The 13090-nt window shown below is 47.7% G+C and overlaps 1 protein-coding gene across 3 annotated transcripts in view; it reads right to left on the minus strand.

Annotated features, from left to right (window-relative positions):
- The window catches only part of LOC137525837 (sodium channel protein type 2 subunit alpha-like), a 147342-nt gene that overhangs the window by 17718 nt on the left and 116534 nt on the right, over positions 1-13090 (minus strand). For all 3 annotated transcript variants that reach the window (XM_068247055.1, XM_068247056.1, XM_068247057.1), the window contains one exon: positions 8730-9011. In XM_068247055.1, coding sequence (XP_068103156.1) covers positions 8730-9011 — 282 coding nt within the window. The remainder of the gene's footprint in view (positions 1-8729; positions 9012-13090) is intronic.

Below are 13090 nucleotides of genomic sequence, written 5' to 3' on the forward strand. Positions count from 1 at the left end.
TTAGGAGTATGGTAAGTTCATAGAAGATTTTATTTTTTGTCAAAAGTTAGCGGATAATTGATTTTTATTGTTTTTTTCACAAAGTGTCATTTTCCACTAACTTGTGACAAAAAATAAAATCTTCTATGAACTCACCATACTCCTAACGGAATACCTTGGGGTGTCTTCTTTCTAAAATGGGGTCATTTGTGGGGTTCCTATACTGCCCTGGCATTTTAGGGGCCCTAAACCGTGAGGAGTAGTCTGGAAATCAAATTCCGCAAAATGACCTGTGAAATCCTAAAGGTACTCATTGGACTTTGGGCCCTTTAGCGCAGTTAGGGTGCAAAAAAGTGCCACACATGTGGTATTGCCGTACTCGGGAGAAGTAGTAAAATGTGTTTTGGGGTGTATTTTTACACATACCCATGCTGGGTGGGAGAAATACCTCTGTAAATGGACAATTGTGTGTAAAAAAATCAAAAGATTGTCATTTACAGAGGTATTTCTCCCACCCAGCATGGGTATGTGTAAAAATACACCACAAAACACATTGTACTACTTCTCCCGAGTACGGCGATACCACATGTGTGGCACTTTTTTGCACCCTAACTGCGCTAAAGGGCCCAAAGTCCAATGAGTACCTTTAGGATTTCACAGGTCATTTTGCGGAATTTGATTTCCAGACTACTCCTCACGGTTTAGGGCCCCTAAAATGCCAGGGCAGTATAGGAACCCCACAAATGACCCCATTTTAGAAAGAAGACACCCCAAGGTATTCCGTTAGGAGTATGGTAAGTTCATAGAAGATTTTATTTTTTGTCAAAAGTTAGCGGAAAATTGATTTTTATTGTTTTTTTCACAAAGTGTCATTTTCCACTAACTTGGCCATACATCTGCCAGGACATAGGAGCTGCCGCCCCAAAAATCCAAACCCACCAGCTCGTATGCCCTGGCAAACCTGATTTATCCATTCACACCGATCGATGTGGATGAACAAATCATTGCCAGAGTTCTTTTTTGATACAAAGTGTTTGCCAAAGCATATGAATCCCCAACACCACTCCTCGGCCCATATGCCTCGGCAAACGTATCTTTTTGACTGCGGAGGAGAAATCTCGTCCTGCAGCGCTGCATGCACCGACTTATGTGTAAGCTGACAGACGCGCATTGTTCTGTCAGGATGCACCATCAGTGCTGCAGCTGATTGGTCGGTCTGGATAGAAAAAAGAGAGAAGAAAAAAGACAAAACAATACAAAAAGGAGGAGAAGGCGTCTGCCAGGACATAGGAGCTGCCGCCCCAAAAATCCAAACCCACCAGCTCGTATGCCCTGGCAAACCTGATTTATCCATTCACACCGATCGATGTGGCTGAACAAATCATTGCCAGAGTTCTTTTTTGATACAAAGTGTTTGCCAAAGCATATGAATCCCCAACACCACTCCTCGGCCCATATGCCTCGGCAAATGTATCTTTTTGACTGCGGAGGAGAAATCTCGTCCTGCAGCGCTGCATGCACCGACTTATGTGTAAGCTGACAGACGCGCAATGTTCTGTCAGGATGCACCATCAGTGCTGCAGCTGGTTAGTCGTTCGCTCGGTCCACCTGGAAGGTTATTGGATGGAAAAAGGAAAAAAAATACAAAAAAAAAACAAAAAAACAGGCAAGCAGCAAAGCAATTACTTCATTAACATTAATAAACTGAACTTTTTTAATAAAAACCTTAACATTGCAAACTAAACATTAGCTTCTTTGCTTACCTGTTTTTTGTTTTTTTTTGTTTTTTTTAACTTACCTCCCGAGGACAAACCTCTCCTCCCCCATGGGACAATGTGCGAAGTGCAAATCGCACAGAGTTGTGGCGAAGTACATTACGCATTTTGTCCCAAGTGAAAGGAGAGGTTTCTGGCAGCCCTGTGTATTACCCTCTCTCAAAACCAGATGTTTGGTTTCACACTGCATATTGACATATCCGGTGGGTCGAGCCCGCCGCACCGTATCGTCCAAAACAGACCTTCAGGGAATACCACAAAAGTAGCATTCGGCCTAGTCATGAACTGCGTCGCCATAGACTAACATGACTTCCGGGCCGATCGAAATTGCCACAGAAGCCACGCAGTAACGTAGGCATGCACTAGTGTTAAGTCAAGCACTTCCGGCGTAGGGGGGGACCGCAAAGTGTGACTTTCGCTAGGCATTTTGCCCTAACGCATCGCAGCAGTGTGAAATAGCACTGAGAGACCCTTGTGTGCCTACCGCTGTGTCTGTAGTTCCCTACTCTCTAATAGTGTACCTGCTCATGGTACCTCTCAAAACACTCCCCTAGGCATAGTCCAGGCTGGTCAGGGCAGCGGGGACAATAAACAGTGGTGTCACGCCTTGTTCCAGCCCTGCTGCAGACACGACAGCGTTTTCTTCGGATTCGGTGACCTGGGGTACTTGGAATCGGATAGGCGTAATGCCTTCCATGCAGCCTGCTAGTTGCATCTTGGGGTTGGGCCCGGGCACCTCCTGGATACAGGAGTTCCATAGTGATCTGTCTCTGAAATTGTAGAAACGATCCAGTTCTCCCAGCCTTACTGTAGAGAACAAAGCTGTTGTAAACTGCCAATTGAATTAAATAAAAGGACACTTTTTTATACCAGCGCCTTGTTTTGCGGGAAAGTAAATAGGGCGCTAACCTCTGGTCATTGAAGTCCACCCCTCCCATGTTGGTATTATACTCGTGGACGACAAGGGGTTTTTCAATGACCTCAGTTCGCCGTTGAATTTGGACTGTCGTGTCTGCGTGAATGGTGGACAGAAAGTAAACGTCCCTCTTGTCCTTCCATTTCACCGCGAGCAGGTCGTCAGCACTCAATGCGGCCCTCTGCCCCCGTTGAAGTTTGGTGGTAATGAGCCGTTGGGGGAAGCCCCGGCGACTATGCCGCACGGTGCCACAGCATCGGATTCCTTCTAACTTTAAGTGCTGATAGAGGGCCACACTTGAGTAGTAATTGTCCACATAAAGATGGTACCCCTTCTGGAACAAGGGTGACGCCAAGTCCCACACAACCTTTCCACTGCTCCCCAGGTAGTCAGGGCATCCGACCGGCTCCAATTTGGAGTCTTTTCCCTCATAGACCCTAAAATAAGATGTATAGCCTGTGGCCCTTTCACAGAGCTTATACAGTTTCACCCCATACCGGGCGCGCTTGCTTGGGATGTACTGTTTGATGCCAAGGCGCCCGGTAAAACGTATGAGGGACTCATCTACGCAGATTTGCTGTTCAGGGGTATAAGCATCTGCAAATTTTGATGACAGGTGGTCTATGAGGGGCCGCATTTTGTGGAGCCGGTCAAAAGCAGGGTGGTCACTTTCATGACAGGTTTCATCATCATTGAAGTGCAGGAAGCGCAGGATGTTCTCAAATCGTGTCCTGGACATGGCAGCAGAGTACAAGGGAACATGTTGTGATGGGTCTGTAGACCAATAAGACCGCAACACATTTTGTTTGAGTTGACCCATGTTTAAGAGAAGGCCCAAAAAAATTTTAAGTTCGGAAACTTGGACTGGTTTCCACCGAAATGGCTGGGCAAGGAAGACATTCGGATTGGCGGTTAGAAATTGTGTGGCTTTACGGTTGGTCTCTGCCACGACTAGGTCTAAGAGATCCTGGGTGATGAACAGATAAAAAAAGTCTAGGGGCGATCCTAGATTATCTGTCATCACCTGGACTCCAGACTGGGCGGTGAAAGGGGGCAGTTCGGGTGCGGCGGTATCAGGGGATTGCCAATTTGGATTTGCCAGCACCTCTGGTAAACTAGGGGTAGTACGGGCCCGTCTACTTGATGGCTGCGACTGGGGTGTTACTACACGTGCCACCGAACCAGTTTCAACTTCCACGCTGGTGCTCGCCACTTCACCAGGGTGTACGGAAGTACTGGTTCTAGGTCCAGGAGATGCTGTGCTGCCTGCCCCACCATGAAATCTCAGACCAGCACGAGCACCACTCTGCTGCCCTTGAGGCTGATCCTGCGCCACCTGCGGTCCAACGACATGGGGTGTGGTACGGCTGGCTCTAGCCGGGACCTCAACCTCGTCATCACTATCGGTCAGTGAGCCACTGCTCAATTCAGGTACAAACTCTGACCCAGATGATTCGTCGAATGGTTCGTCCCAATCGTCCTCATCCGACTGGGCCATGTACCTGAGAACCTCATCATCGGAATACCCCTTTCTTGCCATGGTGGACTGCTAAATTTAGGGGGTATTCCTCTGAGACTACCCAGAAAAAAGAGCACCTACTTAGCGAAAGGGAGTATTTGAGCGGTAGAAAGCTGTGATCACTGAGTTTTGATTAAAAAAAAATCAAAACTGATGTTTACAGTGCACAGCTAGTGTACAGTGGTTTTTGCAGTGATCAGAAAAAAAAATTCTGTCACTGCGGTGGGGTGGGCTGAACGCAAGTGCAGGCGAACGATCAGACCTGATCGGGCAAACACTGCGTTTTTTAGTGGATCCTAGTGACCCTAATAGATCTGACTGCGATCAGTAATGATCACTTACAGATACTATATAGTAACAATGTTGATTAGCGACAGTGATGACGCTAATTAGTGACTGTGGTGCAGTGGGCTGAGCACTAACTGACACTAACAAAGGGGCCTAGCTAACTGGCCTAACTGCTAACACTAGTGATACTAAAAAAGTGACAGTTTCCACTGATCACTGTTTTTAGATCACTAGGATAGTGACAGGGGGGTGGTGGCGAGTGGGGAATCAGAAGCAATCAGAAACAATCACAGGCCAATCACGGGACAATCAAAGCCAATCACAGGCCAATCACGGGACAATCACAGGCCAATCACGGGACAATCACAGGCCAATCACGGGACAATCACGGGACAATCACAGGCCAATCACAGGGCAATCACAGCCAATCACGGGACAATCAAAGCCAATCACAGCCAATCACGGGACAATCACAGGCCAATCACGGGACAATCACGGGCCAATCACAGGCCAATCACGGGACAATTACAGGCCAATCACGGGACAATCACAGGCCAATCACGGGACAATCACGGGACAATCACAGGCCAATCACGGGACAATCACAGGCCAATCACAGGCCAATCACGGGACAATCACAGGCCAATCACGGGACAATCACAGGCCAATCACGGGACAATGAAATACAATCACGGGACAATGAAATACAATGACAGCACAATGAAATACAATGACAGCACAATCAAATACAATGCACTGGGAAGGTGATTGGGGGGGGGGGTCTGAGGGCGATCTGAGGGTGAGGGGGGTTGATTAGGTGCCCGCACGGGGCAGATTGGGTCCTGATCTGATGGGTGGCAGACACAGGGGGTGACCGATGGGAGGTCAGTGAGTGATTACAGGGGAGAATAGATGTAAACAATGCACTGGGGAGGTTATCAGGGGGGGGGGGTCTGAGGACAATCTGGGGGTCTGGGTGGGTGATCAGGTGCCCCCAAGGGACAGTTTAGGGTCTGCTCTGATGGGTGGTGGTGACAAGGGGTGATAGACAAGTGACAGACAGGTGATAGACAGGTGGTCAGTGGGTGAGGCAGATGTATACAGTAGTATACAGTATACAGGGGTGGGGGGCTGGGGGGGGGGGTCTGGGGGGATCTGAGGGTAGGGGGGGGTGATCAAGGGACCCTAGGGGGCAGTTAGGGACCTAACCTAAATGATAGCGTCGGCAGATAGTGGCAGGGGGTGATTGATGGCTTTATTGGGGGGTGCTTGGGTGCAACTATCGCTGTGCTGGGGTGGTCAGGGGGGGTCCTGAGGGCTGGGGTGGGCGATCGGGGGGATCTGTGGGTTCACAAACTGTTTTCTGCTGCTCCCGCACAGGGCTGCCTCCTCCTCCGAGATCCGTGCGACGAAGAGTGCAGAGGAGGAGGAGGCAGCCAGTATAATACACTTTGTCATGTAAACAAAGTGTATTATACTATTTCATTGGCCCAGATCGTAATTTTAAACCCCGCCGGCGCTGCTAATTGGCCGGCGGGGTATCGGGCAAGGTGGGCGGGACCTTTCGCCGCGGGGAGCGCGCGTCATAGATGACGCGATCGCTCCCCGGACACGCCTTAAGGACCCGCCGCCGTCAGGCGTATTGCGGTCCTTAAGGCATCCACTTTGCCGCCGCCCATGGGCTGTGGGCGGTCGGCAAGTGGTTAAACAAGTTGACACATCATTGCATTCCAGGAGGTGTGATTTGCATATTCAGCAGTGATGCATTGTGAGAGACCTCATATGCTCACTTTAATCTGAATAATCACAAATACATTCTGTTAAGAAGGCACATTTTTGCTTGGCATAGCATTTTAGCAAGAGGGCTTTTTGGTTCTTTTTTACACACTTCAAGGCAGGCCCGGATTTACATCACAGACAGTGGTGGCTCCAGCTTCAGGTTTTTGGGAGGGCTCAAAGGGGGCACAAGGGCTGGCAGGTGGGGCTTACAGGGGGGAATGGGCATGGTCATGACATCATGTGGGCGGGGCTAACTGTAATGTAGTTGCACCAGCTAATGTAGTTACATAAAAAAAATATGAAGTACATGCACATCATGACAGACAGCATTTCACCAGTAAATGCACATGACAGACAGCTTTTCACCAGTAAATGCGCATAAGAGACAGCTTTTCACCAGTTAATGCTCATAATGACAGACAACGTTACCCCAGTAAATGCACATAAGAGAAAGCGTTACCCCAGTAAATGCACATAAGAGAAAGCATTACCCCAGTAAATGCACATAAGAGAAAGCGTTACCCCAGTAAATGCACATAAGAGAAAGCGTTACCCCAGTAAATGCACATAAGACAGCGTTACCCCAGTAAATGCACGTAAGACAGCGATACCCCAGTAAATGCACGTAAGACAGCGTTACCCCATTGAATGCACGTAAGACAGCGTTACCCCAGTAAATGCACATAAGAGACAGCGTTACCCCAGTAAATGCACGTAAGACAGCGTTACCTCAGTAAATGCACGTAAGTGACAACGTTACCCCAGTAAATGCACATAAGAGAAAGCGTTACCCCAGTAAATGCACGTAAGACAGCGTTACCCCAGTAACTGCACGTAAGACAGCGTTACCCCAGTAAATGCACATAAAGTTCTCTACCAAATAGAAAACCAGTATGTCTACATGTGCTTACTTAATTTAATTATAACTTGCAAAATTGTCATACAAAAAGTGATTCACAAACTTGTTTAAAACATTCTAAAAACAACATGGCTGGCACATGGACCACTTAAAGAGACTCCGTAACAAAAAATGCATCCTGTTTTTTATCATCCTACAAATTCCAAAAGCTATTCTAATGTGTTCTGGCTGACTGCAGCACTTTATACTATCACAGTCTCTGTAAAAAATCAATGTATCTTTCCCCTGTCAGACTTGTCGGCCTGTGTCTGGAAGGCTGCCAAGTTCTTCAGTGTTGTGGTTCTGCTATGAACTCCCCCTTCCTGGCCCCTCTCTGCACACTGCCTGTGTGTTATTTAGGATTAGAGCAGCTTCTCTCTTCTCTCTTATCTTTTACAAGCTGGATAAATCCTCCTCTGAGCTGGCTGGGCTTTCACATACTGAAGAATTACATACAGGTAGAGCTGTCTGCACTCTGCAGGAAGAAACAGCCTGACACTTCAGTGCATGAGAACAGGGGGAAAGAAACACACAAATGATCTCTTGAGATTCAAAAGGAATGCTGTATACAGCCTGCTTGTGTATGGATGTATTTTCTATGTGTGGACATACTGTACATCAACCTACTTCCTGTTTTGGTGGCCATTTTGTTTGTTTACAAACAAACTTTTTAAAACTGTTTTTAACCACTTTAAATGCGGCGGGGAGCGGCGAAATTGTGACAGAGGGTAATAGGAGATGTCCCCTAACGCACTGGTATGTTTACTTTTGTGCGATTTTAACAATACAGATTCTCTTTAAGCATTATTCCCACAGTCATTGTGAGGATCTAAGACCGCATTGGCCGCCCAGCCAAAGCCTATGCATGCCAATCGGCCGATTGGCTTACAGTTTCTCTGCTGGGGCTTCAGCCCCGGCAAGCCCCCGTGTAGCGCCGCCACTGATCACAGAAGCCTGCATGCACAGATGTTCTGGCACCTTAGACTGCATCCTCCATGAACCTACAGACCCCACCAAACTGCACCGTACATGTGCTGGCTGTCCCAGCTGTCACTTCTCCCTTACTTTTATTGCCCGATATAGGTAGCTACAGGTGCCCCTTAGCATTAGGTAGCCAGAAGTATCCTCAATATTAAGTAGTTAGAGGTGCCTCCAAGAATTAGGTAGCTAGAGGAACCTCAGTTTTAAATAGCTAGTGGTGCCCCTTATCTTGGGAGGAATATTTCATTAGTAGAATGCAAAGAGCTGGGTGAGTAACCTCTCATGTACACTCTCATAAGGACTCTACTCTAAGGAGGGAGAGAGGCACTTGGGGAGGGGAGTGAGCCCCTTTTCCATCATCAGGCACCTGTAGACACGTGCCTACAGTGCCTTATGGTAAATCCGGCCCTGCTCCAAGGGGTTCTGGTTCACCACAAGCTTGTTGCTGGGCAATCTGCAACCCTATTTTTCAAGTTTTCAATCTGAGGGTAGAAGGGATAAAATGTTAGACAGCCTAATGTGGCAGGAAGTATAAAGACAACCACGTTTAGTAAAAATAAAAAAGTTGGCATAAATGTGATATTGGCTACCTACCACTTGAAGCAATGCAAGATACCCTGCTCCAACGTTATCGAAATTCACCTTCACGTTCTTCCAGCGGACGTCACCTGTGGCATTATGGAGCTCCATGCATTCACTGCGGTTTCCAACTTTCGTTTCAGAGATCATGACTCCGTTTGTAGCATTAGCACAGTAGTAAAACTTTCCTGCAAACAGATTTACTCCCATGATGCTAAAAATCAGCCAGAATATGAGGCAGACCAGCAGCACGTTAAAGATGGATGGTATGGCTCCAATCAGGGCATTCACAACTACCTAGAAAGTCAAGAATAACATATGCAACACTCATTTAAACTATATGATGTTAACGTGAGATAAACAATTCCTCTTTGCTTGATATAACTTCACATTTATGCTGTATGCACCTTATTAGGAATGTTCGAAGAGAAGGGACCCCGCACTGTCTTCAGTATTTAAAGTGGATCCGAGATAAACTTTTACTCATTGCATAATTGTGTTCCTTTCATATAGTTTATAGGGCATTCCTCAAGCCAAATACTTTTTTTGTTTAGTTTTAATACTTGATTCCCTATAAACTAAACAAGCCTCGTCCACAGTTTCCCCAGAGTGCCTTGGCACTCTGAGCCTTAGTAGCAAGGGCTTATGGGAGCTCAGTCTGGGCAGGAGGAGATAGAGGTTACTAGCCAGAGATTTCAGAGGCAGAGGGGAGGAGGAGAGTGGAGTGAAGTTTTTTTGTGTGATTAGTCTAAGGCTGCTTTCCCACCAGGACGTTGCATTGTAGTGCCCCTAACTCAACGCCTGGTGATGTTGGTGGAGGACGCTACCAAGAGCCGCGTTATGCAGCTCTTGGTGCGCCTTTTCTGTGCTATGGATATGGAGACCACGTGATCCACATCACGTGGTCCTGCCAGCCAATCGCCGCACAGAGCGGTGCTCCAGGAAGTAAACACTGCACGTTACACCGTGCAGTGAATATTAATTAGACATGTGGCTGGCTGAGGAGGAGGAGGGGAGACCTCCTCCTCCAACATTACTGAGCATGTGCAAACAGTCTAACGCGGCTTAGCCGCATATAACGCACAGCATGCAGCACTTTAACTTGACGTGCTGCGTTACAATGTAACGCAACGTGGGCACTGTGAACAGCCCATTGATTTTTCATTACTGTGCGGTGGGCTGCGTTACAGGCTGCTCTAACGTGCGCCTGTAACGTCCCACTGTGAAAGCAGCCTCAAAGTACCGTGGTAATTTGATTTTTGTGGAAAAATTCTGCATTCTATGATTGATCCAATGCTTCCGAGTTCTGTGATTGGGCTAAAATTGCCAAGTTGCCATAAATTGGATTTCTGCGGAATTCTGATTTCCTATTTGCATTCCGCACGCGTAGATATGCGACAACGCGTATGTTTGTACGCGTTGCAGTCCGCAATAGCGCTAATTGCATTGGTGAATGCGTCCAATAATACGCATGGCGGCCGGCGACTGGTGAGTCGTCAAAAACGAAACTAAGTGACAGCGGGGGACCAGAGGATTCCAGAGCGCGCCGAGGGCACAGGACTACTGCAGGGGGCTGGTAATAGCTCCAGGTAAGTAAAACTCTTTACCCCCCGTTCAGTTAAGGTTCCCTTTAAACTCTGCGAAATCCGAATGAGAATCCCTACATCTTATACCAACCTTTCTCAACCTTTTTACTCTGGAGGAACCCTGAAAGTACTTTTTGTATCTCAAGGAACCCTTGCAAGTGATTTTTGGATCTCAATGAACCCCTGGCATGGTCTTTAAAAGCAGATGTGGCTGTTTATGCCAGTACCCTCTATTACAGCACCCTTTATTACAAATTATATTTTTATTAATGTGCTTATTGTTATTCTTCTGACCCCTCATTTAGTGCTTCTTTTTACAGTACCCCCTATTATAGTGTGCTGTATATCATACTTCCCCCAACCACCACAATGGGACAAAAAGCCAAGGAACCCCTGCAGAGTCCTCAAGGAACCCTGGAGTTCCAGGGAACGCTGGTTGAGAAAGCCTGTCTTATACAGCGATGAGTTAACACAGGAACAAACCAACCCCTCAAACAGATTTACTTAAGCCACAGTACCCTACATGGCTGCTCTGCATCTGGGCAAGAGTCCTGGGTGAACAACCTCCCCTAGACACACAACTGTACTCCCAACATCCCCTCCCGCAGGGCAAGCCTCTGGCATAGCTATTAGATGGGCTGTAAATGGTTGATAGCATACAGCCTTCAGACCAAAGAAGAAAGCAATACAAAACCACATGGTACCATTAGAAAGGAGTAGAACGGGTGACATTGGATAGGATCATGCTTACCAAATACCAAAATACCCTTGTTGCATGAGTTGAGTAAAGGCCACCCACAAAAACCATTGCCCTGACCTGGCTTTAGCTTGGAACTGGTTAACATCTTTTACAGTGAATGAGGAGTACATCCTTGGAGCCAAAGAGTTAAGCTGGGCACAAGGTGCATCCGGCAATTTGGTGACCATCTAGGGTATTTGGCACCTGGTGCTGATTATCTTCAGGCACCACCCACACGCACAGTGCAAAACGGCTATTAGGCTTTCCTTCTGCGCCCAACATCCACTGTCTACTTTTGCCGGTATGTCTGTGGTGCACATGTTGTAATTGACACCTGCTTTGAGTGTTTAAAAGGACAGCTGTTGCTCTGGTTTGCAGTAGTGACAAGATTCGGTTACTTTTAGCCATATCCAAGCCACCCTTTCCTGTCTCAGAGCACACTGCACGTTATGCCATCACTCGCACACACCAACATTGTCTGCATTCATCAGTAGTGCCCTCTGCCTTTCCCTACTGCAATCAACAATTATAATGGTTGATGTAGCCAGCCTTCTTGGTCTCTAAGAAGTTATTGCTCTCCCCCTCTCCTGTAGTGTTTGCTCTATAGCGGCCCACAAATAGAGATGGCCCGAACGGTTTGCATGTTAACGCGAACATCACTGGTTTGCGGTGACCTGCTAATTATATGCGAGTTTGCTCGCCCCCTATACTACATCATTAGGCTCAACTTTGACCCTCTACATCACAGTCACCAGACCCAGGGCAGCCAATCAGGCTACACTCCTTCCTGGAGCGCCCCCCCCTTATATAAGGCAGCTCCGTCTGCCATTTCCCTCACTCAGTCTGGCTGCAGTAATTAGAGAAGGGAGAGGAACCTGCTGTAGACATAGGGAAAACTTAGTTAGGCTCTTGTTAGGCTTTTTAGCGTGCTCCTTGCTGATTCTTATTGCTAAAAAGCACCCCTCAACAGCTCTTTTGAGAGCTAATGTTCTTTAGATGTGCTTTTTTTTTTGTGTGTGGCCTAATGACACTTGCATATACAGCCCTGCTGTCAGTCGCAGCTGGCCCTTGCTAATTGATACTGTGCAAGGCCCAGCACATTCAGTGACTACCTTTTCACTGCACCTGTGTGGGACAGCTGCATATTTGTAATACCAGTCACTGCAAACCTGTACAGGGTACCTGTGTGTGTGACAGGAAGCTGCACATTGTATTGATACCAGTCACTGCATACCTGCTCAGTGCACCTGCGTGACAGCACGCAGTGTTATATTATATACCAGTCACTGCATACCTATTTACGGTACCTGTGTGTGTGTGACAGCTGCACATTTGTAATACTAGTCACTGCATACCTGTTCATGGTACCTCTGTGTGTGACAGCTGCACATTGTATTTATACCAGTCACTGCATACTTGTTCACGGTACCTGTGTTTCCACACATTGTTGTACCAGCAGTCACTGCAACCTTTTCACTGCACCTGTGTAACCACACATTATTGTACCAGCAGTCACTGCAACCTTTTCACTGCACCTGTGTAACCACACATCGTATTAGTCAAGTCAGTGCATACCTTTCACTTCATCTCCCCCAATATGGACAAAACAAGAGGCAGTGTTCAGAAGAAGGCACGTGCCATCAATAGTGTTGGGCCGAACAGTTCGCCTGGCGAACCTCTCTGGGCCTCTTACTACTTCCGGGTCGCAATGACCCGGAGTAGTACGCCTGCGCTGCCCGGCGGAGCGCGTCCTAGATCGCGCTCCCGTTGCCGGGCACTCTCTGCGCATGTGCGTGACGTCATGAGTGACGTCACGCTCATGCGCAGAGAGTGCCCGGCAACGGGAGCGCGATCTAGGACGCGCTCCGCCGGGCAGCGCAGGCGTACTACTCCGGGTCATTGCGACCCGGAAGTAGTAAGAGGCCCATGGATTTAGAGATGTTCGCCGGCGAACGGTTCGGGAACCGTTCGCCACATCTCTAGCCATCAACCCCCAATATTGTCAGGACGTAGTTGACTATTTAACACAGAACACCTCATCTCCCTCCACT

The sequence above is a fragment of the Hyperolius riggenbachi genome, chromosome 7 (genome assembly GCF_040937935.1).
Source record: "Hyperolius riggenbachi isolate aHypRig1 chromosome 7, aHypRig1.pri, whole genome shotgun sequence".
Taxonomy (NCBI): Eukaryota; Metazoa; Chordata; class Amphibia; order Anura; family Hyperoliidae; genus Hyperolius; species Hyperolius riggenbachi.